This window comes from Ctenocephalides felis, unplaced genomic scaffold (assembly GCF_003426905.1).
Source record: "Ctenocephalides felis isolate EL2017-DRISC unplaced genomic scaffold, ASM342690v1 CF-g0.4_SCAFFOLD_01886, whole genome shotgun sequence".
NCBI classification, from domain to species: domain Eukaryota; kingdom Metazoa; phylum Arthropoda; class Insecta; order Siphonaptera; family Pulicidae; genus Ctenocephalides; species Ctenocephalides felis.
Genome location: NW_020538040.1, coordinates 147945985 through 147973596, shown reverse-complemented (window position 1 = coordinate 147973596; position 27612 = coordinate 147945985). Strand labels below are relative to the sequence as shown.

Below are 27612 nucleotides of genomic sequence, written 5' to 3'. Positions count from 1 at the left end.
TAGTGTGTCCATTTTTCGAGATAGCAATATTTGTACAAGTTTGATGAATGCAATCGTTTGCCATAATGATAACATGTTCTGTACTATTTAACAATAAGAGTTGATGGAAGTGTTGAAAACAAAATTATGATTACTTGATAATATAGTTTAATAATAAATGTTGCTTCAATTGTTTTTTTAAATTAAGTTCATAATAATGGCCAGTAGAATTTTATTTATTTTATGTATTTTGTGTTTGATTACAGTGTCTTACTCATTTGGATTTTTATTTTCAAGGGTGAGGTATTTAGTATAGAATGAATGCAGTCAATAACATATGTACAAATAATTTACTAATTCATATTTTTTATCGTAACTTAAATATTATTTGTCTTTCAACATATGTTGAATTTTTGACTCGTTTAATTGTTTTAAAAAAATATGGCATCAAGAAGCATGTTAGTTGAACTGCGCTTGCTTTAGTTTATTATTCATTGCGTAGTAAACTGATAAAATGAATTTCTTAGATTTTTAGCAACTTTACGGTGATAGATAGAATTGATAGAGATGATAAAGGCATAACCATTATAATACATTATAGTATAAGGTCTATGGATACAGAACTTTGTTTAAAATTTAGTACTGTTTATATCAATAACTATAGGACATCACTTTAACTAACAGTAGATGATTAGGAGATAAAATTTATATTTTCACATATGGATATGCAGAATTTAAATTTTAATTAAAATGTAATCATTTCAACGTAATATACTTTATAAAAATTCACATTGCTTGATAAATAGTTGCTCTAGATTATTATCAAATTGCCATGCAGTGAAATGGTCAAAAAACCTATATATTGTTTATATCCATGTTACAAGAAAACTGTACTGGAAGATATTAAAAAATTGCGATACAAAGGATTGAGTTTAAATTTTCTAACGTTTCTGCCTACATAGAAAATATGGGAGGCTTTGATCATTTTTAGCTTGAATACAAGAGAAGCTACAATGAGCAATTTCGATGATTCTTCTACTTATTTTTATATATCTGATTTTTTTAGAAAAATCTTACATTAAAGAAATTAATTATTGATAAATGTGACGAAGAATCAAGAGATCCTGTTGAGTTTGAAGACGTAGGAATGGATGTAGATGATGAAGGATACACACAAGTATGGGGTACAATGAAAACGTCTATATCTTTACAATCACCGATTGAAGTAAGTATTTTTATCAATAGATTACATTTTAATTGATTCATTTTATACCTCCTTTTTAGTAATAGACTATTCTAATTATTAAATGTTTTTATACATAATTAATAATACTGGCTTTGGCGGCGCCTAATAAAAATTTGTTTGGGGGCCTTTCGGAGGGGAAAATTTATCACAAATTTTAAAAAACATGAAATTAAAAAAAATTGTTCATAATAATTATCTACCTTCACTTATCCTAATTTTCTACAAAGAATTCAAATTCAGTATACACTATTTTTGCCAAACTGCTTTATTAAATCATTTATTGCTGATGAATGCTTTAAATTTTCTAACGTTTCTGCCTACATAGGAAATACGGGGGGTTTTGATTAAGTTTTGCTTGAATACAATGAGTTATATGTGGCGCTAAATATATTTGTTTTATCTTTTTTCTTCAAAATTGCAATTTAACGGTCAAATGCTCGTCAAGACACAAAGTTCTGCCACTTCTCCATGACGAGCATGTTTATTTATGTATGATGACAAGAATACTGTTAATCACAGATTACTGGTTAAAAAAGAGCTAATGAAGTATTTATATTTTTACTTATTTTCGCTATTTTTAAATCTGAATATATATTAGAAAAGATCATGAATATTTATTATCAATTAATTATAATTAATTTAATCAGGTTTTCGTATCAATGCAACGCAATGTCTTTGGTGTTTGGGTGCACGTCCCATGTGTGGATGGCGTCGGGTCATGCCATTATGCTGATGTCTGCAATTTTGGAAAACCGGAAAACGTACAATGTCCTCCGAGATTTGAGAAAAATGGTGTTCCGTGCAGATGTCCTATTGAACAAGTAAACTATCCAAATCTATTACAAATTATATATACCTTCTATTATATAAAAATTCAATGTCACAATGTTAGTTGCTGTACTCCTCCAAAACGGTTTGACCCATTTTTATTAAATCGGTCAACATCAATTTTTCACACCTTTAAGTGATAAGGTTTTGCAAACCTTAAGAATTTTCTTTAGTTTCTTGATCATTTTTTTCAGCCAATGAAAGTTTTTGTCATAATTTTTGAAGTTAGAATTTATTGAAATTATAAAAAAGCTAATTGAAAAATACTGCTCTTTTCACTTCAAAATACTATTTACTGTTATCGAGGGTTGTCCATCCCTCCCATTTTCTAAATGTGCAAATATTTCCCGATGTGCAAAAACAGTACATACTTACTTCAGAAATTTTAAGAGCATTTTTAGCAAAAAAAAGAGATTGAAATTAAAATTTGAAAATACAATAGTTTTCGAGAGAAAATACATAGTACTATACAAATCTATGGCAAAGCTGTAAAATTTTCCAGAGTTTTTCTCAGTAAATTTACTGGGCAAGTCAGTGTAATTTCAGAATGCTTCGTAACTCAAAAATTTATGAATTAATGAAAAGCGCAATAATAATATATCAAAATCTTGAATCTTTAAATGTCCCAATTCAATTATAGTATAATTAGTTTCGGATTAGGTTGGTTTGGCAATGACTAATTTTAGATATATCTAAACGGGATATCTTAACAAGTAAATAAGCGCTTTAGATGATGTTTAGTTTTCAGAAGATTATTAAACTTATCAACTGAGTATTTTGATAACTAAAACTGATAAAATTCAGTTGGATCGCTCAGTTTATTCAAATTTTATGCCTTTTTGTCATAAACGCCTTCTGCGTTCGGAAAGTTTTATTTGCTCTTCTCCAAAATCAATCGAAGCTATTACCATTTTTTTTTCTTCTTGCTCAGACCATTGTTAGAAAGACTAGCTGCGATGCTGTTTTTTTTTTTCAACTATTTCTTCGACATTTATTTCATCTAAGCCATTTACTTTGCTTATTCCACTATTTCTTTTACATTAACCCATATTTTATATGTGCAATTTTTCCGGGTTTTATCCCGGAAAAAAAGCGCTCAATCGAAATAGAGCTAAATGAAGCAACGTTAATCAGAATATTACTGCAATATTTTATTAGCAATATTTTTAACAAAATTGTTTTCGATTATTTATTAATTTTGAAAATAATATGCATGGCTCTAAAATAATCAATAGTCTTTTAATAAAAATATTTATTAAATGAAGATAAATTATTGAGATATCTTCAACATTTAAAAGAAAAAACGTCGAAATCACCATTTTTATTACCAATTAACAATCGATATAACTGTGCATTCTTTTTTGTTACTTGTACAAGTCGACTGCAAACGATTAGGTCAATTGTGAACGCTTTTATATCCTACAGTTGAAGCAACCATGCATTTGTATTAAAATAATGCAATAGTTCGACGTTATTAAATTATTAATTAATGTTATAATTATTTAATTTATTAACAGGGTACATATACACTAGCACAGCCTGGATTTAATTTAGAAGGAAATATGAAGAACGCTTTTTCCGGTTTGTATCGCGCTCGAGTAACTGCGTCACATGATGGTCTAGAATTGGCTTGTTATACAATGAAATTTCAATTAAAAGGTTCTTAACTTTATTTGAATAGTTTTATTCAGTATTTTTTGCTTGCATATTTTTTCTTTCAGCTTCAATAAAACTTTTCATGAGTCTTTCTACCAACAGCTCAAATGGTTATCAATTTGTATTATTGAGGTAAGTGTGGTAAGTATGATATACAGAGGCAGTACTAGGTAATATTTCAGGCAAAATGATCACATTTAAAATGTAAGTATTAGACAATAAGTAATACAAAATCATTTTTTTATAATTATATATTTTTTAATAAATGTAACGCTGTATAAAATATATTAATATAAACTTTAGATGTGCTGAAAAAAAAAGTTGAACATGTTTTTCACAAATTACTTCTCAACTTAAATTTTGGATACTAATCCAGTTTCAGGGCTTACAACCTTAACAAGGCCCAATATTGATTTAAATTCAGGTTTGCTAGCATCTTTAACCAATTTAAATATAACATTTTCACTGGTAGTAATTATGGCCCCCATGTTCTGCATTCTCTGTAATTGAGCATAAAGCAACTGGTTAATTGGATTTAGTTAAAAAAAAAACTATTGAAATTAATTATGAAATTAACCTTTAAAGCCAGCATTCGATCTTCTTGGGATCTGGATATAGTTGCGTCTGCAACCACATGAACATGATACCCTTCTTCAGTAAAATCCATAACAGATTGTTCAACACAAATATGTGCCTAATGATTTGTAGTAAAAAAAACATATATATATATATATATATATATATATATATATATATATATATATATGAGTTTCAGTCTTCAAGGCAATACATCAATTAAAAACTTGTATGACTTTTAAAACATTTTCATTGTTTCCATACGTTTCATCACATGGTTTTGTGTCATCTTCAGTGGACTCTAGTTTGAAAGCACAGATAGAAATTATTAATTAAAATTAATTTATAAGACAGTGACAGTATAAAAACTTACATTAGTAGTAGTAATCCTAATTATTACAATTACATACTTACTACAATTACATGTAAGTTTTTATACCATATCACTGTCATAAATTAGTTTTAATTAATAATTTCTATCTGTGCTTTCAAATTAGAGTCCACTGAAGATAACACAAAACAATGGGTCAAAACATATGGAAACAATAAAAATGTTTTAAAAGTCATACAAGTTTTTAATTGATGTATTGCCCTGAAGACTGAATCTAACATATCTCAACATCAAAATTATAAAAATTTAACTTATATATAATTTAAAATATATAATTTAAAAATATATATATATATATATATATATATATATATTGCTTGTGTTTTTTGCAAGACATACTTATGTACAGGTATAAAGTATTTCAAACCAAATTACATATTACGGCAGCAAAATTAAAATATTAAAACTTTTACTTAACAATTTAAACTTTCCAACTTATATACAAATCCATGTCTATCTGTCATTGTATCTAAATGGCAAAAAAGTATAAAATGTAATAACATTCTTCCTTCTTGATAAAATTTTTGGATCGTATGAGAAAATTGATGATGCCGATTATGAATGTGTGTGTATAAAATGTAATAGTATCATCGTATTCATTTTAAAATATGACAATATGCATGTAATGTCATAGTTATTAGTTTATATTACTGTTAAATCAATAAATTAAATCCTTATTATTTATGTGAATTAAAGTATATTTTTGTGAATTTATACTAACTTCTAGCCCAAATATTACAATTGTGTCAATTTTTTCTTCGCCCAGTTCATTTAATTTCTGTTTTAGTTCTGGAACGCAACACATGCTAAAAGACGTTTTTGGAATAACTGCAGAAGCATAGCTTATATCAATTCCAGAAGCTGTATTTCCCAAAGCACTTGGATTTTGCTCAGTGCATAACAAGGGAATTTTTAATGCTTGAGCAGACTTTATCTAAAATAGAATAAACAAACGTAGTAAGTATTAATTTATTACTTAGATCACAATAATTAATATTACTAGCTTGTTAGAAGTTTGAATCGCTTGATCAAAGTGCTTCATTACAGGCCGAAATTTTTCTTGAATATCACATAAAATAAAAACAGTTTTTGATGGTTCTAAAAAGCCTCTAAAAGATCTTGCAATTTTTGCCATTTTTAAATATTTTTGAGTACAAAAAATATTAGATATATTATATAACTATTTTAATGAACATAAAAACACATTTAATAATAAATGTTAACAAAATTCCGAAGTCAAACTGTCACATTTGACATATCTTATTTGGTTTTCTGATGTTTAGTCACCTGGCGCATGAAATCGTTTGTAATTGTTTATAACTTAACTGTTGTCTTTGAAATGATAGGTTAGAATGAAACTTTAGTTGACAACCGTTCCCATTTTCCATTTATTCACAATTAATTTTTTTAATTTAATATATCAAAATAAATTATTTAAATGTACTCGAAACAAGTATGTTACCGTCTTCTGGATTATTCAAGCACACTATATGCCCGCATTATAAAGATTCTTCAGTGAACTGTCAAAGACCCTATTGTCATTTTTTGCACACTAAAAATGGTAAAAACTGTGATTCAAAAAGTAGAATTTAAAATGAGAGTTTTCATCAATCTTCTAAATCATTTCTAGATAATCTTATTGAACATTTGAATGATCCTGTTATAAAAGAAGCTTTGTTATCCAAACAATATCACAATGTTTTGCGGCAAATTAAAAGCGGCGCGTTCCAAGGTGCAGAATTACAGCCCGTATTGTCTCAGCCTGAAAAGCCTAAGGATTGTAAATATAATCCAACTCCTATATCAAAGCTGAAAACGGACAAGTTGGGTTTACATGGTAAATAAATAGTGCAAGTTTCTAATTTATAATGATATACCTAATTTTCTATATAATCAAATTTGTTTATAGGTTGAATGCATGCATATTTTTAGGCCTATTTATATATATGATGTTTTTCCTAATAAATAATAAAATATGAAATTATACATTTTGTAGATTATGTACCCAGCGTAATATCAGATGATAAAAAATCTACAGAACTTGTTAAGAGAAAATCTTCACCAAAATTATTGCATTACATACCTTCTGTATGCAAAAGCTCTGAAGATAAAAATAATGTTGTTTCTTATACACCAACTTCAAGTAAAAAACTTAATCTAAATGAAAATAAATATGAACCTAGAAGTGCATCTAATCAAGAAGATAAGACAATTGATAAAACGGATTACAAGCCTTCTTCTAGTGCCCAAGTGAAAAAGAATGAAAATACTTATGAGCCCTTGAATACAAATGTTTTACAACAAGATGTTGATAATGATAAAACTCATACATATAAGCCTTCATTACATCATAATTCTAATAAAAATAGTAATATTTACGAACCACATGGTACCTCTAGTAGCTCGATAGAATATCAACCTAGCCCAGAAAAGTCACAGAAAAGATCTTCTACTAGTATTTTAAATGAAATAAGTAATTTGTCCGATGAAAAGCAACTTAGTATTAAAAAACCTAAACTAGATATTAATTTTGATAATCTTGAAGCTGAATTTAACATTATTGATGAGATATTAAATGGAAATGATTGCAAATCTGATGAGTCCAAATCACATCAAAGTGAGAGATCAAATAAAGAAAAACATGAAAAAGGTTCAAAATCGAAACATGATAAAGACAATAAAAGCAAAAGTAAATCTTCTTCAAGCAAATCAACTTCAAGTAAAAGTTCCAGTCATCACCATAAATCATCACATTCTCATAAATCAAAATCAGCATCTTCTACAAAAATAAAGAAAGATGAATCTAAATCAAATAAAAACTGTGATAAAAAAGATTCACACCAAAGTAAATCTAAGCATGACAGTAAATCTAAATCTCATAGTAAAAGTTCTAGTGAAAATAAAATCAAGAATAAAGATAGCAGCTATGGTGATAAATCAAGTAGGAGCAGAAAAACAAACGAGATTGTTGAAAAAAATTCATCTCCAAAGGCCAATTTGGTTGGCAAAGGTTATTGTTACTATATTCAAGAATTTTTGAAAATTGTAAATGTCAATTCTCATTACTCATAAGTTAGTGTAATACATATATAATTTATTATAGGATACAGTTTATTTGAAAGCGATGATGAAGAACTAGATCATCCGGTAAATAGTACTGATTTAAAAGATCCTATAGTTTTGGAGTGCCTAAAAATATCAGAGGAATATAACAATAGCTTAGAGAACAATTTTCAAAATTCACTTAAGGACTGTATTAATGTATGTACATAAATTCTTAATTATATCTATATCAATTTAAGATCAAATTTGTTTTAGGATAAGGAAAAGAAATCTAGTAATGTTGAAATACCAGAAGTTGCAGTTACAACTAAGAAGCGTATTGCTCATAGTTTAGCAAATACAATAATAAGACCAGCTGCAAAACTTGTTAAAAAGTTCACTCCTGCAACGGTATGTAATACACAATTAGGCAGTTTAAAATACCTTAATTCATAAAAGTTTATTTTTGTTATAGTCCTTTGTAGAAAGATACAAAAAGATATTGGAGTCACAAAAACAAAAAGAGTTTGAAGAATGTGAAAAACGTCTAGAAGAATTAACAAATTCAACAAAACCTATTCCAATTTCAACAACTTCTGCATCCTCAAAATCAAATTATTCAATTACAAATATCAAGTCAAGTTTTGCAAGCATAGTAAATGACAGGCCGACATTGTCTAAACCCATCCCAGGTATTTTTATAGAATTGAGAGTGGCAGATTTTTCGTATGAAATAAAAACAATTGATATTTATGTAAATCATCATTTTTGTATTATCATTTATATATCAATCTAGTAATCTTCAATAACCCTACACCATTCAAAAAAATTAGTATTTAAATTAACTATATATATTTTAGAATATTCTCAGATTATATTTTCATTAGTATATTTTTTTCTTGTCAGTAGCTATTATTAATAGTAATTATTCAAATATTGAAGTTGTTAATAGAGAAGAATTCCTTTACAGTAAGAATAGCTCATACCCCAAAGTCCCAAAATTCAGATTCATCTACAATGCAAACTTTAAAAAAGGGTACTGTAAGGACAGCTCATGTTCCCAAGGAAAATGTTCTAGTGAGATTATTTGATAAAAAATACATACTTTTGTTTATAGATATTCATAGATTATTTTTTATTCATTTATTATTTTTTATCAGAAAAAACTGGATGCAACAAACCTTCTGGGAACAAATAACTCTAAAATACCATCTAATGTAAGACTTGCATATCTGAATTATATCACTGAAGCTTGCTTAGAAATGCACAAAAATGATGTTGAAAAAGCACATAAAATGGTAAATATGTTAAATTAGAAGAAAAGTCTAATGATCATAATTAGGTTATTTTACATAACTTAACTTAAGTTTTTTATTCTGTTTATATTAAAATATTTCATATTGTGTTGATCATGTATTATTGCATTAACAGGGACAAGAAGAAGAATTAGCTGTTGTTAAAAAATGTATGAATATCAAGGTGTATAAAAATTCCTGCTTGGCAACTATATTAAAAATTAGGAAAGCCACAAAAGGTAAAAAATAAAGTAAACCCTTAATATTTCATTATATTCTGTAAACATAAAGTGCTTATGTTTATAGATAAAGTAATTTAATATTTAGATTCAGTTTATTAATATGCAGTAATTCTTATTTTTTTCTGCAGAATTGCAAAATTCAACTAATGGCATGTCATCAGGGTGAGTAACCTACAATTAAGCCGGCCACTGCGTAACTGTATAACTGTGCAACCTGCGACTTGCACATGTATTCTGTAGCGTCTGTGGGATGTTTTTTGCGCAAACTTGACAGACTGGTGCAAACGAGCAGGCATGAGCACTTTTCGATTATTTTAATTCAAGTCGGCAAGTTCATTCGTTGGCCGCGTGTGGCAGCACATGTCCCGTTTTTATTTTACTTTGTAGCGAATTCATAATACAAGTTTATGAAGTTATCGACAATTAAAAGTTATTAAATTAGCTCTCTGAACACTTAGAATTCTCTTCTAATGCTGCGAATATATAAATTAATAAAAAAGATATATTTTTAGGTTACGTTTTGACGTTTCTCAGTTGACATTTGTGATATGCTTGCGCAAATACTTGAACATAAACTTGAGCCGTCTGTGGGCACTGTGAAAATACGCTTGGTTGCGCATTCATTAAGTTGCACATGAATACAGTTACGTCTGTGGCGTACGTTTCTAAATATTTGTCTAATTTTTTTTTTTTTTTGATTTTTTTCAGATCTTTAACTATTCCACTGCAATATGAAAAATTATCAAGTAAGTTAACTTACTTGTGGGATAAAAATACTAAATTAGTTCAGATGTACTGCATAATTTAAAAGCATTATTATTGAATAAGCTTTTGATTTTTTATATATAACTAAACATAATCAGTAGTTAGTCAATTTTATCAGCTAATGTAACAAAAAAATTATACTTGATTGTTATGAGAAAAAATATTGCAGAGGCCCATAGATACAACTTGATTAAAAAATGGATATTGACAGAAGAAGATTTAGAAACAAACTCTTATCCAATGCCAACATCCACTATTGGTATAGCTCGAATTAACAATGATAAAGCTAAGTTAGTACCAGAAGATAGAAAGATCAGACAATGTTCACGCTGTCCTAAAGAATATTCTGTAGATGATGATGGAATTCCATTAGTAAGAGAAGCTTGCATCTACCATCCTAGGAGGTGTTATAAAACTAGAGGTAATTTAGATATTGAAATTTATCATACTAATTTTAGCACTAGTGTTAACAATTCTCCATCATCCAACTTCTTTCTTGGTTGTATGTAAAAAAAAAGTGCAATTTAATACTATATCAGAAAGAGAAATTATTTTTAGTACTACATGTAAACCCCACATAACTAATTTTAGTGCTAGTGTTAACAATTTTCCATCATTCAACTTCTTTCTTGGTTTATGCAAAAAAAATATGCAATTTAAGACCAAATCAGAAAGAGAAATTATTTTTAGTAATACAGGTAACCCCCACTTAACACAGTACTTCTATAACTTATTCACTCTAACACGGTTTAGGAATGGAGACCATTCCCCTCATAACACGGTTCTTTTAAAGCACGGGTTTGCTATTTGCACAGTTTGAGAATTGAGCAAAATCCTAATAAAATAAGAAATATAGTAAAACATATGAAAATCAAACTTTACCTAATTTAAAATTAGTAAAATTGTCATACAATAGCTAGACGAAACCAGTGCAAAAGATAAGTAATTTAATATTTTATGTTTTATTGAAGAAAAAAAAATAGAATTATCTGAACACTATATCACATATTTCTTCAACAAAGATCATTCAATCAAAATGAGCATAAAAATTTAATAAAGATAACTTTGCATGTATTAGAGATATAAATATCATTTTGCTAAAAGCAAGTAATTGCAAATATATTTTCATTTGCAAAAAATAATGCACGGATCTGGAAGTAGTACAGAAAACTGCTCAGAGGATGAGGATATCTTGCAAAAAACGGATTGCGATGGATAGCACTAATTGTTAGTTATGACGAAAAAAAATCATCATTCATGTGTTGTATATTACTGCTTAAAAAAAATTATGAATATAATACATACATATATACTTATATATACATAATATATATATATATATATATATATATATATATATATATATACAAGGTGGCTGATATGTATTGCAACCAAATTCAGACCGCTATCATTTCTAAACCGCTCACCAGGCAGATGACAGATTTATTCCAGTGATTGCTTATTTAGTTGTTTACAAGCGAACAAAAGCATTTGTATCTATTGCATTCAGAAAAAGAGTTATTTGTGATGGAAGTCAAACGTGATATTGTGATTGCTTTATATTTGTCATTCCAAATCGAGCAGTTTGTGAACAACCAAAATGATAGGGTTTACTTGTCAAAAAGGTCAGCTAAAAATTTACACCTTCGATTGGCCACCAGAACTCAAGCGCCGCCGACGGTAATGGTTTGAACCACCGTAACGGCCGATAGTGACATTCCGCTCGTATTCATCGACCGTGGGATCAAAATAATTGCCGAAATTTTCGGGAAAATGTCTTAAGGGCAGTATTGAAGCCCTGGGTAGACAAAAATTTCGGCCGCAGACCATGGACATTCCAACAGGACTCAACACCACCAAACTCAGCACGCGTCAACCAAAAATGGCTTAAAAAAAGAGGTTTCTCGCTTCATTTCCATCGCACAATAGCCACCAAAATCTCTGGATCTAAATTCGTTGGACTTTTGTGCCCTGGACATTTTGGAGAGTAAGGTTTGCACTAAATTATACCAAAGTGTCGATCATCCAAAGAAAGCGCCTCGCCGGCATTGGGCCAAAATACCCCGGAGCCACTTTCATGCAGCGTTTTGTGGTTTTTTCTACCTTTTGAAGGCCATAATTCGTGCCAAAGATGGCCAACTACAACAAATCTAAACTGCTTCTGAAATTTGATGTTATTTCTGACATTTTTGCTTTTGAACAATGAAATTTAAAATGAAAATGACAAAATTATAGTTTTTTACTTTGTTGCATAACATATCAGCCACCCTGTATATATATATATATATATATATATATATATATATATATATATATATATACAGGGCCGGTCCTACCTTGAATGCAATGCATGCAAAAAATGCGGGCGCACGCCTTAGGGGGCGCCAAAACGAGGTTCGGAAATAAAATTTATAATATATTATTTATATTTTTTTAAAAAAAATCTAGAATACTTAATAGATTATAATACATAATCCAACTTAACTATGAGACACAAAATGCATATAAAATTTGTGAATTATTGTTCTGCTTATTGTGTAATGTACTTATTAATTTTTTTCTTCGTTTGATACTGATTCTGATACTCTCAATCTGATTTTCTAAATAAATTTAAAATCGATGTATTTTATGCGCTTTTAGATTATATCTAATTTTTGTGTACTAAATCCAGAATAATAAAAATTAATTAAAAAAACTTAACGTAAATGTTTATATAATTTTAATGAAAAACTGTTAAAACAGTTAAAATTATTGGGGGGGGGGGCGCTAGAACAAATCTTGCATGCGGACGCTGAGGACCCCAGGACCGGCCCTGTATATATATATATATATATATATATATATATATATATATATATATATAACCTATAAACTGAATGAGTAACCCTATCAGCAGGAGTTTTTGATTTAAGAGAAGAAAAACTTTTTCTAAATTTCCGCTGATAGGGTTACTGATTCGGTTTACAGGTTGGACTGCAATAATTGCAATAGTTGTTGCATTGGGGATAGTTTCCAGTATATACATAAGAGGGTTAGTCAACATATATATAATTCTAGAAACCCAAATCAATCCAAAACTATGCTTTCAGAACATATAATTAACTTCAATCACACTTTTAACATGTCAAACCCTATTATCCTATACATTGAGAAAAATTGTGGCCTTAGAAAGATAGTTGAGTCGTTATTTATATCCCTTAATGCTTCTTGTGTCAACAAACGTAATTCCTCTCATCCCTTACATGACAGTTACAAAGTCATTATAAATTTCATGAAAAGTAATTCTTTACAGTTTTAGAATCTTTCGTTTGTCATATCTCTCTTCTCTGTTTCTCATTCCTTTTTTGTTTCTCACACCCCGCTCCCACTTATTCACCACACGTGCTGCGTAACCTTGATCAGTGTTCATAATGCACCGCTATTGAACGCATACAATATAGGAGGGCAATATGTGCTCCTTTATTTCTTCGTTTATTAATGTATTAATATATTATTCTTTAACACAATTTTAGTGTTCAATAAATTTTACATTATTAAATTTTGTTTTTTCTGGTTTGGTTGTATATAATTTTCTGTGTCGAAACGTTTAATGGAATAAATAATTTTTCTATTTAATCTTTTTTTGAATTTGGTGATTGGGCTGCAAAAAATATTTCAAATATATATATATATATATATATATATATATATATATATATATATGGTATATATATATATATATATATATATATATATATATATATATATATATATGGTATATCTTAATTACATTGCATGTAATACAGGCCGATCTATATATGGATGCTGCGGTTTGGAGTTAGGATCAATAGGTTGCTCTTCAGGTGACCATGTTATTGAGGGGATTATAGGTCCTGGAGAAGGTCTTCGTACTGGATTTGTGCAAACGCTTAAGAAACCGCCTGGTCATTCAGCAAACGACAGTATATATGCTTTGGATTGTGAAATGGTGTATACGACAAAGGGAATAGAACTGGCTAGAATAACGGTTGTAAATGATGACTTAGATGTTGTTTATGACAGATTTGTTAAACCAGAGAATTCCATCCTTGACTATGCCACAACGTAAGTTATTACACTCTTTTCAAGGAATCTTAAGTATTTTTTTTTCTATAACTATGATTCAAAAACAAATCTCTATTACTTATAAAATCTTATACTTTTTCAAGTTATTGTTTGATATATGCAAGAAATAATAATATTTATATCCATAAATCACAGTTAATCATCAATAATTATTTTGTTTTGTAGAATTTTATAAGGTCCTCAAATGCATATGTTTAATCAACTTTGTTTTATTTTAAAATGCATTATATTATCTTATAATTTATTTTTATATATTTATTTCAGGTTTTCTGGCATTACAGCAGAAATGTTAAAAGACGTCACAACAACCATTTTTCAGGTTCAGGCAGTTCTTCTGAATATGTTTTCTGATACGACTATCTTGGTTGGACATTCTTTAGAATCTGATCTCAAAGCATTAAAAATTGTTCATAAATTTGTTGTTGACACGAGTATATTATTTCCTCATAAGGCTGGTTTACCTTTCAAACGTGCACTGAAAACGTTAGCCACAGAGTATTTACAGAAAATAATCCAAGAATCAGGTATTTTTTTATTGCATGTATATATGTATATATGTATAACAATGAAATTTATGAATGCTCATTATGAACATATGAAATTATTTAATTCTCAGGCTATGGTCACGACAGTGCAGAAGATGCACGAATCAGTATGGAGCTGGTTATATGGAAAGTTAAAGAATCATTTAAAACTCAATGATATTGAATCTTTTGAATTAAGCAATGAAACAGCAAATTTTATATGTATTTTAATATGTGGAGACCCATAAACTAATTAAATTTATAATGTTTCTACTCAAATTGAAAGTTATATTATCTTTTCTATCCAAACTGTAAACTGTCAGAGATTTATTTAGAATAGATAAATAAAGTAAAATTTATCTTATACATAAGTAACTGATTAAAAATGAATTAATATTTTCTGGTTTGGTATAAAAAGTTTCGAGTATTAATTATTAATAGATAAAGCAATAACATCAGTTCACTTTACAGACATTGCCAGTTACAGTGTTATGGGAATCATTGTAATTATTAAGTCTGCGATATATATTTGTAATTGAATATTTTGTGAATGCATGGTTATGTATATAGGTATATATGTAATGTGTTTGTGGTTATAGATACTGAAACATTTTCAATTATGAATAATTATTTACAACATTTCACATAATCATTGTGAAAACATTTTCAATTATGTATAATTATATACAACATTTCACAAAAGCATTGTAAAATATTACATATAGTATGTATTTAATTTAAAACAATAGAGTAATTAGTAAAATTAATAATGTTAACATTTCATAACTAAATAAATCGTTTACTATAATTGAAAACTTACTGCTTTTACTTTCACATTTGGTTCTCAATTGTTCGAGTATAATATTGTAAGAAATTAGGATTTCTGAGATATTTTTATTTTGTAAGATATATATTGGCTACGAACATAAGTTAATATAACAGGAAAATAAAAGTGTTTTTAATTTTTGGTGCACTATGGTCAAAGTTTTCTAATACTTCTTGTGTTTAATAAATATTGTAGATATAATTGTAATTGTAGAATGTAGAATATTCTACATTCAAATTTCTACTTTTTATTGCCATTTTAAGGTTTTATTGTGATGGAAAATAATGAAGTTATTTAATTACTAAAATATTTTATTTATATTTGATGAACAGACTAAAATTTCCAAAAGGTATTAAAGCACTTTTCATTATTAACAGTGTATTGCATGAATTAGATTCTCATATTTTTATTCTGTATGCATCTTTTATAGTGATAAGATGATATTTTAGAGTTAAGCACAGGCATCTTAACATAAATTATATAGAATATTACATTATAAGCCGTTATAAATAATTAAACAATAATTGATTTGTATAAATAAATAAATTTTAGGTAGATAATTTTGAAAATCATATTAATTATAATTATTTTCAATCAACCCCATGAGACGCAATGCACGGCATACGTTGATTGTCCTTTGAAAAGTAAATACAAAATGGTTGCAGTTAGCATAAATATACTATATTCTCATATGTATTGCCGAGGAGAAAGTCAATCAAATGCATATTTGAAAGTAGCGGGTATGTAAGATCTAAGATGTTGAAGTGAAGCAATAATGCCAACACTGACGCTTGAAATCAATTGCCAAACTTCACTGTCGTCGAAAGTGAGTTGTCGTTTACAAAATCTTTGAGGTTTCGTGAGCAAAGTTGCTAATTCATTTTACCGAAATACTAATTTATATTCATTTAGATACGTTAGACTTGTTGTGAAAATGCCTCTTGAAAATAGAGAAGAGGAAGGTTTGGAGAAGAATCCAAATTTAGAATTAGCGCAATGGAAATTTTTACTTAGTTTGCCAGATTATAAAGATGACAAAACTATACAAGAAAAACTCATCAGTGCAATAAAAACTGAAAGTAAGAAATATGAAAAATGTCTTTTAACTAAAATGTTTTTGAACCATATTATTTTTTTGAATACTCATATTTTACAATTTTTTGCAGATATGGCACCGTGGTATGCTGAAGTTTGTAAAGATTTAGGTTGGACTGTTGATGAAAATTTGTTGTCAACAATGAAAGCCAATAATGCAGCAGCATTAGTCAAACTTGATGAAACTATTGAAGATGCTGAAAAAAATTTGGGAGAGATGGAGGTAGATATTCTTCCTCCTACAAGATTTTCTGCTCAAGTTTTTCTTGTGTTGTGCAATTTTAATCTAATGTTGCTTATTTTTACTATAAATGTATTTTAATTTAGGTTCGAGAAGCCAATTTAAAAAAATCAGAATATTTATGCAGAATAGGAGATAAAGCAGGAGCAATTGCTGCTTTCAGACAAACCTATGACAAAACTGTTTCTCTTGGTCATCGCTTAGATATTGTTTTTCACAACATTAGAATTGGCTTGTTTTACCTAGACCATGATCTAATCACACGCAATATAGAAAAAGCTAAAAGGTAATTATAAATAATATATTATTTAACGCTATAACAATACACTTGCACTATCTCAAGTAGAAAATTGGCACTATTTGTTAAATCAAGCATAAAAAAAATGTTGATTTCGATGGTATTCATGTTATTTGTCATTTGATAGTATCGAAAGAGATACATTGATATATTTTTGTGCTGCCTGATAAGTAATTGTCAATGATAATATGATTACAAGTGAGAAATAATGTAATATGAAAGAAACAAATTTACTATTTTATACTTGGAAATGAGATTTTCATAACATAGCACTGTCTGTGGTACATGAGTAATAATATAGTTTTTTGTATATAGTTTGATAGAAGAAGGTGGTGATTGGGACAGACGTAACAGGCTTAAAGTATATCAAGGTGTATACAGCATTGCAATTCGTGATTTTAAAAGTGCAGCTACATTCTTTCTGGATACAGTGAGCACTTTTACATCCTATGAATTAATGGATTACAATACTTTTGTTAGGTATACAGTATATGTCTCTATGATTAGCTTGCCTCGTAATGAGTTACGTGATAAGGTAAATGTTAAATAATTCACTGTATCAAATTATTGATCATTTTTAATACATATAGTCTTTTTTTTTTTAGATTATAAAAGGGTCTGAAATTTTGGAAGTACTACACTCTAATCTAGATGTGAGAGATTATTTATTTTCTCTCTATGATTGTCATTATGGAGAATTTTTTAAGAATCTAAGTAAGAGAAATTTGTTATAAAATTACATTTACAAGAATAGATAAAAGCATTTTATTTATATTTATTCACTTTATATATTTTCAGTCCATGTTGAAGGTTTACTTCGTTGTGATTTCCTTGTACATCCACACTATCAGTATTACGTACGAGAAATGAGAATCCTTGCATATTCCCAGCTTTTGGAATCATATCGTTCATTAACTTTAGAATACATGTCTGAACAATTTGGTGTCAGTATTGACTTCATTGATCAGTAAGTAATTTATCAATCATTTTAAATTTGTAGTAAAACTCATATTTTGAATTAAATAGATTTATATACACATTATTTTCTATGTTCCATTTGTAAAGTAAAAATTAGTATATTAAATTGTCTTTTTTGACCATTATCTGTATTCATCATAATAAATTTTACTATTTAGGGAATTGTCAAGATTCATTGCAGCTGGCAGACTTCATTGTAAAGTAGATAGAGTTGGTGGTATTGTTGAAACAAACAGACCTGATACCAAAAATTCTCAATACCAAGCTATTATAAAACAAGGAGATCTATTATTAAACCGGGTTCAGAAGCTATCACGAGTTATCAATATTTGAAATTATTTCTGCATTTGTTAAGAAACTAAGTAATGTATTGATATTTTTCATAATATATTTAGAATAATTATGATAATATTAGAATTATATAATTTCAATTTGGCATCTCAGCATAAACATGGATTCCAACAGGAAAGTCGGTAGATATTGGAACAATTGCTACTTGCTTTGAATCAGTATCTTCAGTTCGTAGAAATTTGAAATCCTGGAACAAGATTTTTTTTTAATATTACATTACTTATCAAAAACCAAAATTTGAAAAACAAAGCTATGCAATTTTCATATTTTTATTGCAATTTAAAAAAAAATGAACATGTTCTTTATGGAAAGGCACTAATATTTAATTTTATAATTTTATTCAAGTATACTTGTAACTAATCCTTATAATTTAAAAGATAGTGAAAGTAGAAAGCTTGTATTATAACCTGAAATTCATGATTATGTGTAATTTCTGTATATCCTCTTTCAGTAGTTTCTAAAGCAATTTCAAAATGTGCTTCTCCTGATAATGGATTTTTAAAGTAAGTTTGAATAGAAGGCATCTTCAACAGAAATTCTCTAAATTGACTCTCAGCCTTAAAAAAATAGGGGTCACTGAAATAATTCGAAAATGGAATTTTTGACCTATTGTAAAAAAAAATGTACAGTAGGAGCTCGATTATCCGGACCTCGGTTATACGGATTTGCGATTATCCAAACTACCAACCGCGACAGAGTTATATGTATGCACATATCTACAATTCGATTTTTTGCATGATTTATGCTGCAGTCTAGTATATGTATGTAATATAATCTAAGAAAATATATATGTACATACATAAGGAAATGTTAATTTCTCATTAAACATTGATTTTCGTTGATATCTATGTATGTATTTGTTATTTTTGATAAATACACATCATTATTTTCCATACATTGGATTATCTGGATTTTCAATTATCCGGATGCCTATCGACAACAATTAGTCCGGTTAATCGAGGTTCTACTGTATTGCATAATTGACCTTATTGAGGTATCACATTCCTTAACTACAAATGCAAATTGGCACATTAGTTCACCGTTGTCAAAAAACTTCAACAAGACTTTATGTAGATATTTTGATTGAAGTAAATGTTTACTGCTATTCATACACTGCTTAATGTAATCATTTACTTTTGGATGCTTGCATGTTTGTATTGAAATGGCATACTTTTGTTTACGAGTAAAAACGTTTTCAGGATATAAGTTTGAATGATATAAAATGTTATGTATTGCAACCTCAAGAAACTCTATTAAAATTGAATTGCGCATATCTGTGAAATCACATAACTTACAAGAATGCGATTGAGTTTCAATTAAATATTACATATTCCTACAAATATTACTAACTTTTATCATGATAACAGTAAAATAAAGGTAATCCGAAATAAAATTTACCGGCTTAAATTTAAGGTTAAGCAAATAAACACGAAAAAGAACAATTCAATATGACATAAATGCACTTAGGCGGCGGGCAGTTCTAGATTTCGAACGATTTTGTTGGTAACTCGTAATGTTATGTATTTTATTTATTCTTGAACTTTAAAGAAAAGATTTTAATAACATGTTTTTGTTTGACGTCACAGATACGCCCGATATTAATAACATAAAGCAAATTACTAATTGATGAAAATCAATTAAAATATATGTTAATGAGAAGCTGTAAATGAACAAGTGCATGCGACGAGTAAAAAAACATCCATGCGTGCGGCACCTTTTATTCATTTGTTTCCTATTCTGGCAACCCTTGTTTACTAGTGCAGTGCCCCTTTTTCGCGTGTAACAAAAAGACAACTTCGGTGTTCGTGTTCAAAAGAAACTATTTATTTTAAATTTAAAATCTCATAAACAATGGACGCGTTACCTACAGGACATTTAACAAGTGCCCAACGAGATGAGTTAATGGAACAAGTTAAACAACAAATTGCCGTTGCAAATGCACAAGAATTGCTCACGGTAATTGTGCACTATATTACTTCATCTAAATTTTGATTTTTAGCACATAACTCTTACAGTATTCTAAGAATTTAATAGTAATATATATCAATGATGTGTTGATATATCTATTTTTACCCATATATTTGCTTGGATTTATTTGATTTAAAAGTTACATAATTGTGACTAGCGGTTTTTAGGTTATTTTATTGGTTTATTTATTATGTTCATGCGTAATTGTTGCAGAAAATGACAGAGAAATGCTTTAGAAAATGTATTTACAAGCCAGGAACAGTCTTAGATAATGCTGAACAGGTAAGCAGAATTTCATAATCTAATATTATAACTTATCAGTTTCTAATAACTTCTGAAATGACACTGAATTTTTAATTCCATAATTGTTACTAGTTGTTAAATGTTTACGAGGATTTATAATGTTTACCATTGGTTTAATAATTGTTTCTTTTTTGGATTTTTTGTTCATAAGCAGATGTATTTCGATATATACATGATTTGGTGGAAATTTTAACTGAAGCGTATTGCGTTTGCAGTATTTGAACAAGAAATGCTTTTGCCTAAATCGTTTTTTTGAATTCATTACTTCTCGTATAAAAAGTAGTTTCTGGCATGTTTTATATGATTACAGAAATATGCTATTAATCTCAAAAGTCTAATAAGTTTCCTGTTATTTGCCATTGACAATCAGTAAGATTTTCATGATACATAGTAATTGCATTTATTTGACATGTTGTAATGTATTTGTATTTATTTATTTATTGTCTTTCAATATTTTTGTATTACATGCAAGATGTTTAGAAAAAGAGCATATTTTTGTGAATATTCTATTTTTGTCGTTTTAACTTTGTGTCCTGTTATTAGTTATGATGTAATTTTTCAGAAATGTGTTGCAATGTGTATGGATCGTTACATGGACTCATGGAATTTAGTATCCCGGACATATACTTCAAGAATTCAAAGGGAACGCAATAACATGTAGAACATGCCCTCAAATATAAATAGTTGTTGAAATTTTAGTGATACGAAAATTTGCATTGTTTACATTGTACTATTTACTAGTAACAATTATATTCCAGTCGGCCAGCGTTTATAAATATATGTATTATTAAAATGAGTGTGTGACATGAATTTTAAATCCATTAAAACATCTTGTTTTATACTAGGAATCTTTCTGTGACTGTTTAAATACAATTAACTTAAAATTCACTGCCCTGATGCGCATTATGATATTATTGTACATAATTTTACAGATAACGATTTAAAGGCTTTCACATTTCATAGTAATAAATGATTTTATAAATGAAACAATATTTTATTATAGTTATAACATTAGTGTTGTGGTCATTATTTATTTGTAACAATTTACTCTGATTTTGTGATCGAAGCATGTATTTGCAAAAACTTGCATCAATAATTTACAGAGCATATAATGCAAAACACCAATGCATTATAAATAAAATTTTAAGCAGACTTTTATGGTTAATAATATCATTATTGCTATAACATAATATAGGGGATGTAATATCTTCCCACAATTATATTGCAACTAACACATTATTTTCATGCCTATTTTTTACCCTTTTTCTTTTTCTTCTGTGCTTCAGGCCACGGGAAGCCTCTTGTTTTCAAAACATCCTGTAAAACACAATATATTATGTTAAATATAAAAATGCAGACATATGAAATTGATTATCAAAGAAGTGGCTATTACACAATTGAGGAAAAAATAGATGAAAGGCTAGATGTTTGTGTCAATGAGGAAAAAAAATTGGGGCTTTCTAACTTAGATTCTAAATTAGAATTGAACTGGATAATTATGATATATACTTTGTGGACTTACATTTATGTTTCAAAAAATCTTGAAGCCATTCAAAATGAAATCAGTACCTTATCAAAAACAGGCTTCACTAAAAATTTGAGATGAGATATTTCTTCAAGATAGTGTGAATTGTGGATGCTAAGCGAAGTATAGAAAGAGTTCTGAAGAAAGGTGATTCAGAATTATTTTGTATGAATAATAAGGTGAGTGGCAAAGCTTCATTGAGAATGGTAAAGATGGTAAAATTATTAATTTTTTTTTTTTTTTAAATGCGCTGGTACTTCGGCTTACGAGAGACTTCAGAGTTGATAATAGATATTTTGTCTGTTTTATGACAGTCAATTATTTTATAGTTAGACTTTTCATTTATATATTAATATTGTGTAGTAACATTTTACCGATGTGAATATATTGAGGATTATTCTAGTGATATAAATGTAAACTATACATTAATAGTGATTGTATCATTATATATGTTGGATTTGCGTTTTTTTTTTGCTATTTGTGCAAATTATTATTTACTTTAACAACATTGAATTAAAGTGTGAAATTATGGAGCGTAACACATAATAGATATGTACCTACTGTATTTAAACTTTTACTGAAACTATTTAATGGCATTTCAATGTACTTATATAGAAACAATTTCTTTGAGATACGAGCAACTAACGAATTTTTTTATATTTTCATTTTGCTATTAACATTTTTATGGAAAACTCTTGCTCGCTGATAGCTTGTATATTGAATTTTGCTTGTATATTAGTCCAGTCATAGCTTAAATTAAGTAACAATCTCGGAATTCGAGATATCCAGCTGTAAGTCTGTAAACACTTGTATATTGACACTAAAAAGTTGTCTCAAAACCTACATAGGCACACCCTACAATATGTAGGTTTTGAGACAACTTTTTAGTGTCAATATACAAGTATTTACAGACTTACAGCTGGGTATCTCGACTTCCGAGGTTAACTTACTATAATGACTGGACTATATTGATGCAACGATTTGCTCCTTTGGTGCCTTGTATCTCGAAACAATTGTATGTCGGTCGCTCGTAAGTCGGGGTACCACTGTATATAACTAAATGGATGGCTTTGAATTTTTTGCACCGTAAATCAGACTTAATTACCTGTATATTATGGCATAAGTAATAAGCGTTCTCCATTGCAACTTCGTTGAATATGTCCATTTGGCATCGGGATTTTGAACGGGAGCCTCCTTCGCTTCTTCTGGCCCCCGATCTCTTGGATCCTTTCGATGCTTTTTTCTTACCATTGCCACCTTTAGATTTTTTTCCAGCCATTTTTAATCGCAGTAAAAATTAGTATTAGTCTCTTATTTTGGAAAAAAATTAATATGTAGCTGTAACAAAAAAATCAAACATTGAATTAACATATTTATATTAGTAGCTACATAATTTACCTGAGGCATTTTGCGTGTTTTCACAAATGTTGGAAACAACTCTTTTATTGATTAAATATACGCGTATCTAGTTACCACAGATACTGATAAAATCGATTTGTTTTATTTGTGGTACCAATAGTTTGTATGCCATGACCATCATGTTATAAAACTAGTGGTGTATGGCATCGTGCCTTAAGGCAAATTGCTGGAACTTTCCATGCCGTAACGAAATGTTCGACGAATAGTCAATGTTTTCAAATAGATTATTATAAATAAATACTGTAGCATTGTCAAATATTTATATAAGTGAGCTATAGAACTTTAGCAAGAATTAAAATTAAAATCTGAATTATTTTCTATATAAAAAATTTTTTTTCGAAAAAAATTTTTTTTTTCCAAAAGCAAATGTTTCGTCAACAAAAGCAGAAAGTTTTTTGAATCATTTAAATTCTTAGTTCTCTCAAAAACTGCTATTTTTTGTACAACTAGCTCCGTATCTTTGGAACGGTTAGACCTGCCTTTGCCAAAAACTAATCACCACTTCTCCCCATCATTACGAACTGAATGTTTTTCATTCAAATCGGATGCTTCGTTCTATCAAAACCTCGATTTCTATTTCACTCTATAGTATAGGTGGGGAACCTGCGGCCTCCGGGAGGTTCTTGTGCGGCCCCATGCCGTCTAGTACAAAATAGCAGAGTTACTTTCATACAACTATTGTACATCAACGTACCAGTTCCGTGAAAAATCCCACCAAAAACAGTCATATTTTAACATGACATTAGATTGCTAGCCTGAAACACAGACTCTTAGGCAGATACAAGATAGAGATGTAATATATTATATTAATATTATTTAATATAAGCAATATTTTCGATTTCGCAAGACATCGCCTTTTATATGATTCAAGAAGTATTATAAAAAAAATTAACAGTGCAAAAAAATCGTTAGCACCCAAGTTGAAGATTTTTATGCGTATCCGTAGTAAAATGATAAAAATTTATACTTCTCCCAACCAAAAGCAAATTCGCAGCTTTGGCGGAGATCGAAGCAACCAGATTTTACCTAGATATATTAGCAACTTTATGATACCATAAGTAGTTATAAAATGGCACAAAACTATACCTTTTTTCATAAAATACAAAAATATATTTTTAAAAATTGCCGTAGGCGAAATATGTGCCCGTATATATTTGAAATGCAAAATATAAATTAACAATATATTTTGTGCATAATAAATACATATTTTAATTAATATATTTCTTTCACGTTCATTATTGTTATATTATCAAATAATACGCTTATTTTCATGGGTAAACTTTACTATTCTCTAAATGGAGTAGGTACATCATTTATTAATAATATTTTTTAAATCATATTCTTAAATGTCTGTCAATAGCGTCTAGGTATATTACTTTTGGAATGAGGTAACGTTGCGTTTAATGCATTAATCCTTTTTTTTTGTTATGATAACTATTGTCATGAATCATAACAAGCAGCAATATTCATACCGAAAGTTCACAAATGAATTTAATCTGGTTTTTCCAAAGCCTGAAATTCCCTAAATTAACCGTTAACACCTTAGTTTGCAAAATAAAAATCTATCAGTGAATTCAATGGTATAACATATATTTTTTTAATTTCAAATAATTATGTAATAATAAGAATATGAAAATCAAATTCAAAATAAATATCATTTTTATATAAAAAATTAATGTTTAAATGAAATTAAAACGAACTAAAATTCGATTTTATCGAAACGAAGTCGATTTTATCTCATTACATACGTTTGAAAATTACCAACTTTTTTTTTCCAATCTTCAAGAAAAGTGAATGAAATTTCGTTCGATTTCCTTCGACACCCAGAAACTTTACATCTCGATATTTTTTAAAATTTTGAAGTATTTTATTTATTTTTTTTCTGTATAAAGCAATAATAAAATAAAAAAAACTATAATAATTTCACAAAAGTCACTTTTTTAGGTTAATCAGCTTATGCGGCCTCTTTTATTGCTGCCTAATTTAAGTGTGGCCTCTAATGGCAAAAAGGTTTCCCACCTCTGCTCTATACCATTCTATTGGCACTCTTTGCTCTGTATCTCAGTAGCGGTTGGACCTGCCTTTGCCAAAAACTAATCAGGACATCTCCCTATCAATAGGAATATTTATTGAACCATTCAAATCAGTTGATCCGTACGCCTGAAAACGTGAACGAAAAAATGCAGACACACAAAACACACACACACACAATCAATTTTTTTCTGAAGTATGCCAAAATGTTCAGAAACCTTCAAAACGTGAAGATATGGAAAAATTTTTATTTTCGATTTTCGGTCCATTACTATAACTACTCTACGGGAAGTTGATAAGTATAATATATTTTTGCTCAACATTAATATCATATTAATCATAAATTATTTGTAAAGTCATTAAATCTACCCATTGGTTTAAGGGAATATTATAGAGAGTCTAGAGCAGTGATTCCCAACCTTTTTTGGGCCCCGCCCCACCTCAGGGTTTAAAAAAACGTTATGCCCCTCCCCCCCATACAATTTTTTTTGTTCTTGAAAAAATATGAATGCTAACTTTTAAGATGAAATCGCAATTAAATTGTTATTAAACATCATAAGTAAAATTTCGGAATAAGCCAAAAAAGCGGAACCTTCAAACTAATTTAATTTTATTACTGAGTTTTAAACCTAAGTCTCCACGTTGTGTTATTTCAAGTCTATTTCTTTTTTATAAATAATATATAGCAATTTTTTGTACTTATGATTACTTTTGGTTTCAGTTTTTTCATGAAGCTATTTCTACTTAGCTAGGTAATATTTTCTTAACTCAGAACGGAATTATATCTATTTTTTATATATCTTTTTTTCTAAATCTTTTTTCTTTTAACTGGAAATGAAATTTGTAGTTATCAGGTTGGCAACTAAGTACGCATTTTATTTTTATTAGAAATTGGTAGTTATAGGGTGCGTTCGACTTGGACGCTTACGCGCTGTGAGCGCTCACGCTTAAGGTGCGTCCACACCTAACGAACGAACACGAACGAACATGTCGAACAAGAAAATACAAAGAAGAACGAACAGGAACACGAACGAACGCGAAAAATTCCGAACGAACTTGAACAAGCGCTTAAAAGCAGTGAGCGCTTGAATTTTCGTTGTTCGTAGATGTTCCGTGAAACGTCAGTTTTATTATTGATATGGATGTAAGCTTTAATCATACGGCATTTTCACTGGTTTTTGTGTAATTTTTCTTCGTGTATATTTTGTAAATATACTGTAAATAAATTATTCAATTAATTTCACTCAGTTATTGTATTTAATATTTATATTTTGAGTCGTTTTCTTTCCTCAGCATTCATATTCGGAGCAAGCTGAACATTCCAGGCTTGAGCTAACTATACTCAATTTTCATACTCTCATCCTCAACATATATGTTGAATGTCTATGTATGATAACAAGTTTATTATTTACTTGTAAAGACTGCAATCATACTCTTCTTTTATCTATGACTGCAATTTCTTCTTTACTGCAGCTTCTGACATCCCAAACGTTTTGCCTACACTTTCCCAAGCATCGTTTTTTTTTCTAATAATTTTATAAAAAGGGTCTTTAGTCTCCCATATTATAGGAAACTTTTCTATTTCATTTATGAATGATGAAATTACGTCATTTGACCATTTCATGATTTATTCAAAATTTTCAAACTGTACACAATAATTAAAAGTAAATATTATTAAAATTTTCAAACATTAAAATTATTAACATTATTATTAAATTATTAAAAAAATTATTATTAATTTATTAAAATTATTAAAACAAAAATGTTCGTTTGCGTTCGTTGAGACGTCCACACTGCACATACGAGTTCAAACATGAACGAACAATTCCCTTTGATGTACCGACAAGTTGCGGAACATTGCTCGCCATGTTTGTTTATGTTCGTTCGTGATCGTCGTGGCGCCACACTATGCTGTTGCCATTCGTTCTG

At 28.7% G+C, this 27612-nt stretch overlaps 7 protein-coding genes across 7 annotated transcripts; 4 read left to right on the top strand and 3 right to left on the bottom strand.

Annotated features, from left to right (window-relative positions):
• Nucleotides 1-196: 196 nt before the first annotated feature.
• LOC113376049 (ganglioside GM2 activator-like) lies at nt 197-3720 on the top strand. The gene is made up of 4 exons (XM_026615979.1): nt 197-277; nt 1046-1204; nt 1873-2046; nt 3571-3720. The coding sequence occupies exons 1-4, from the start codon at nt 197-199 to the stop codon at nt 3718-3720; spliced, it is 564 nt and encodes a 187-aa protein (XP_026471764.1).
• A 265-nt stretch (nt 3721-3985) lies between these two features.
• On the bottom strand, nt 3986-5811 carry LOC113376048 (isochorismatase domain-containing protein 1-like). The gene is made up of 4 exons (XM_026615978.1): nt 5677-5811; nt 5398-5610; nt 4287-4403; nt 3986-4209 (listed from the first exon to the last, which is right to left on the bottom strand). The coding sequence occupies exons 1-4, from the start codon at nt 5809-5811 to the stop codon at nt 4063-4065; spliced, it is 612 nt and encodes a 203-aa protein (XP_026471763.1). The 3' UTR covers nt 3986-4062.
• A 243-nt stretch (nt 5812-6054) lies between these two features.
• On the top strand, nt 6055-14967 carry LOC113377208 (RNA exonuclease 1 homolog). The gene is made up of 15 exons (XM_026617438.1): nt 6055-6237; nt 6307-6513; nt 6673-7686; nt 7780-7937; nt 7995-8129; nt 8194-8410; nt 8689-8795; nt 8879-9016; nt 9150-9252; nt 9384-9417; nt 9964-10001; nt 10190-10441; nt 13806-14103; nt 14389-14648; nt 14741-14967. The coding sequence occupies exons 1-15, from the start codon at nt 6132-6134 to the stop codon at nt 14824-14826; spliced, it is 3153 nt and encodes a 1050-aa protein (XP_026473223.1). The 5' UTR covers nt 6055-6131; the 3' UTR covers nt 14827-14967.
• Nucleotides 14968-16306: 1339 nt separating this feature from the next.
• On the top strand, nt 16307-18452 carry LOC113377136 (26S proteasome non-ATPase regulatory subunit 6). The gene is made up of 7 exons (XM_026617345.1): nt 16307-16553; nt 16641-16792; nt 16897-17096; nt 17424-17643; nt 17714-17822; nt 17907-18075; nt 18245-18452. Exons 1-7 carry the CDS (start codon nt 16409-16411, stop codon nt 18417-18419), a joined length of 1170 nt encoding a protein of 389 aa, XP_026473130.1. The 5' UTR covers nt 16307-16408; the 3' UTR covers nt 18420-18452.
• A 31-nt stretch (nt 18453-18483) lies between these two features.
• Nucleotides 18484-19709, bottom strand: LOC113376047 (mitotic spindle assembly checkpoint protein MAD2B). Its single transcript, XM_026615977.1, has 3 exons — nt 19423-19709; nt 18845-19013; nt 18484-18624 (listed from the first exon to the last, which is right to left on the bottom strand). Exons 1-3 carry the CDS (start codon nt 19707-19709, stop codon nt 18514-18516), a joined length of 567 nt encoding a protein of 188 aa, XP_026471762.1. The 3' UTR covers nt 18484-18513.
• Nucleotides 19710-20215: 506 nt separating this feature from the next.
• Nucleotides 20216-21603, top strand: LOC113378100 (mitochondrial import inner membrane translocase subunit Tim13). The gene is made up of 3 exons (XM_026618620.1): nt 20216-20393; nt 20619-20687; nt 21271-21603. The coding sequence occupies exons 1-3, from the start codon at nt 20289-20291 to the stop codon at nt 21367-21369; spliced, it is 273 nt and encodes a 90-aa protein (XP_026474405.1). The 5' UTR covers nt 20216-20288; the 3' UTR covers nt 21370-21603.
• Nucleotides 21604-21956: 353 nt separating this feature from the next.
• On the bottom strand, nt 21957-23668 carry LOC113378322 (small lysine-rich protein 1). Its single transcript, XM_026618856.1, has 3 exons — nt 23632-23668; nt 23339-23571; nt 21957-22025 (listed from the first exon to the last, which is right to left on the bottom strand). The coding sequence occupies exons 2-3, from the start codon at nt 23510-23512 to the stop codon at nt 21957-21959; spliced, it is 243 nt and encodes an 80-aa protein (XP_026474641.1). The 5' UTR covers nt 23513-23571; nt 23632-23668.
• Between the last annotated feature and the right edge of the window lie 3944 nt (nt 23669-27612).

What these genes read in the sequence shown, in the direction of transcription:
- LOC113376049 (XM_026615979.1), top strand. Translation starts at nt 197, where the DNA reads ATGGCCAGTAGAATTTTATTTATTTTATGTATTTTGTGTTTGATTACA. An exon ending in TTGGATTTTTATTTTCAAGG is followed by an intron (nt 278 to 1,045) that starts GTGAGGTATTTA and finishes TGATTTTTTTAG; the next exon opens with AAAAATCTTACATTAAAGAA. An exon ending in GCAGATGTCCTATTGAACAA is followed by an intron (nt 2,047 to 3,570) that starts GTAAACTATCCA and finishes ATTTATTAACAG; the next exon opens with GGTACATATACACTAGCACA.
- LOC113376048 (XM_026615978.1), bottom strand. Translation starts at nt 5,811, where the DNA reads ATGGCAAAAATTGCAAGATCTTTTAGAGGCTTTTTAGAACCATCAAAA. An exon ending in TTCAAACTTCTAACAAGCTA is followed by an intron (nt 5,611 to 5,676) that starts GTAATATTAATT and finishes ATTCTATTTTAG; the next exon opens with ATAAAGTCTGCTCAAGCATT. An exon ending in ATCGAATGCTGGCTTTAAAG is followed by an intron (nt 4,210 to 4,286) that starts GTTAATTTCATA and finishes GCTCAATTACAG; the next exon opens with AGAATGCAGAACATGGGGGC.
- LOC113377208 (XM_026617438.1), top strand. Translation starts at nt 6,132, where the DNA reads ATGTTACCGTCTTCTGGATTATTCAAGCACACTATATGCCCGCATTAT. An exon ending in GGCCAATTTGGTTGGCAAAG is followed by an intron (nt 7,687 to 7,779) that starts GTTATTGTTACT and finishes AATTTATTATAG; the next exon opens with GATACAGTTTATTTGAAAGC. An exon ending in GCAATATGAAAAATTATCAA is followed by an intron (nt 10,002 to 10,189) that starts GTAAGTTAACTT and finishes AAAATATTGCAG; the next exon opens with AGGCCCATAGATACAACTTG.
- LOC113377136 (XM_026617345.1), top strand. Translation starts at nt 16,409, where the DNA reads ATGCCTCTTGAAAATAGAGAAGAGGAAGGTTTGGAGAAGAATCCAAAT. An exon ending in AAAATTTGGGAGAGATGGAG is followed by an intron (nt 16,793 to 16,896) that starts GTAGATATTCTT and finishes ATTTTAATTTAG; the next exon opens with GTTCGAGAAGCCAATTTAAA. An exon ending in AGTATTGACTTCATTGATCA is followed by an intron (nt 18,076 to 18,244) that starts GTAAGTAATTTA and finishes TTTACTATTTAG; the next exon opens with GGAATTGTCAAGATTCATTG.
- LOC113376047 (XM_026615977.1), bottom strand. Translation starts at nt 19,709, where the DNA reads ATGCGCAATTCAATTTTAATAGAGTTTCTTGAGGTTGCAATACATAAC. An exon ending in GAATGTGATACCTCAATAAG is followed by an intron (nt 19,014 to 19,422) that starts GTCAATTATGCA and finishes GAATTATTTCAG; the next exon opens with TGACCCCTATTTTTTTAAGG. An exon ending in CACATAATCATGAATTTCAG is followed by an intron (nt 18,625 to 18,844) that starts GTTATAATACAA and finishes ATCTTGTTCCAG; the next exon opens with GATTTCAAATTTCTACGAAC.
- LOC113378100 (XM_026618620.1), top strand. Translation starts at nt 20,289, where the DNA reads ATGGACGCGTTACCTACAGGACATTTAACAAGTGCCCAACGAGATGAG. An exon ending in ATGCACAAGAATTGCTCACG is followed by an intron (nt 20,394 to 20,618) that starts GTAATTGTGCAC and finishes TAATTGTTGCAG; the next exon opens with AAAATGACAGAGAAATGCTT. An exon ending in TCTTAGATAATGCTGAACAG is followed by an intron (nt 20,688 to 21,270) that starts GTAAGCAGAATT and finishes GTAATTTTTCAG; the next exon opens with AAATGTGTTGCAATGTGTAT.
- LOC113378322 (XM_026618856.1), bottom strand. Translation starts at nt 23,512, where the DNA reads ATGGCTGGAAAAAAATCTAAAGGTGGCAATGGTAAGAAAAAAGCATCG. An exon ending in ACTTATGCCATAATATACAG is followed by an intron (nt 22,026 to 23,338) that starts GTAATTAAGTCT and finishes TGTGTTTTACAG; the next exon opens with GATGTTTTGAAAACAAGAGG.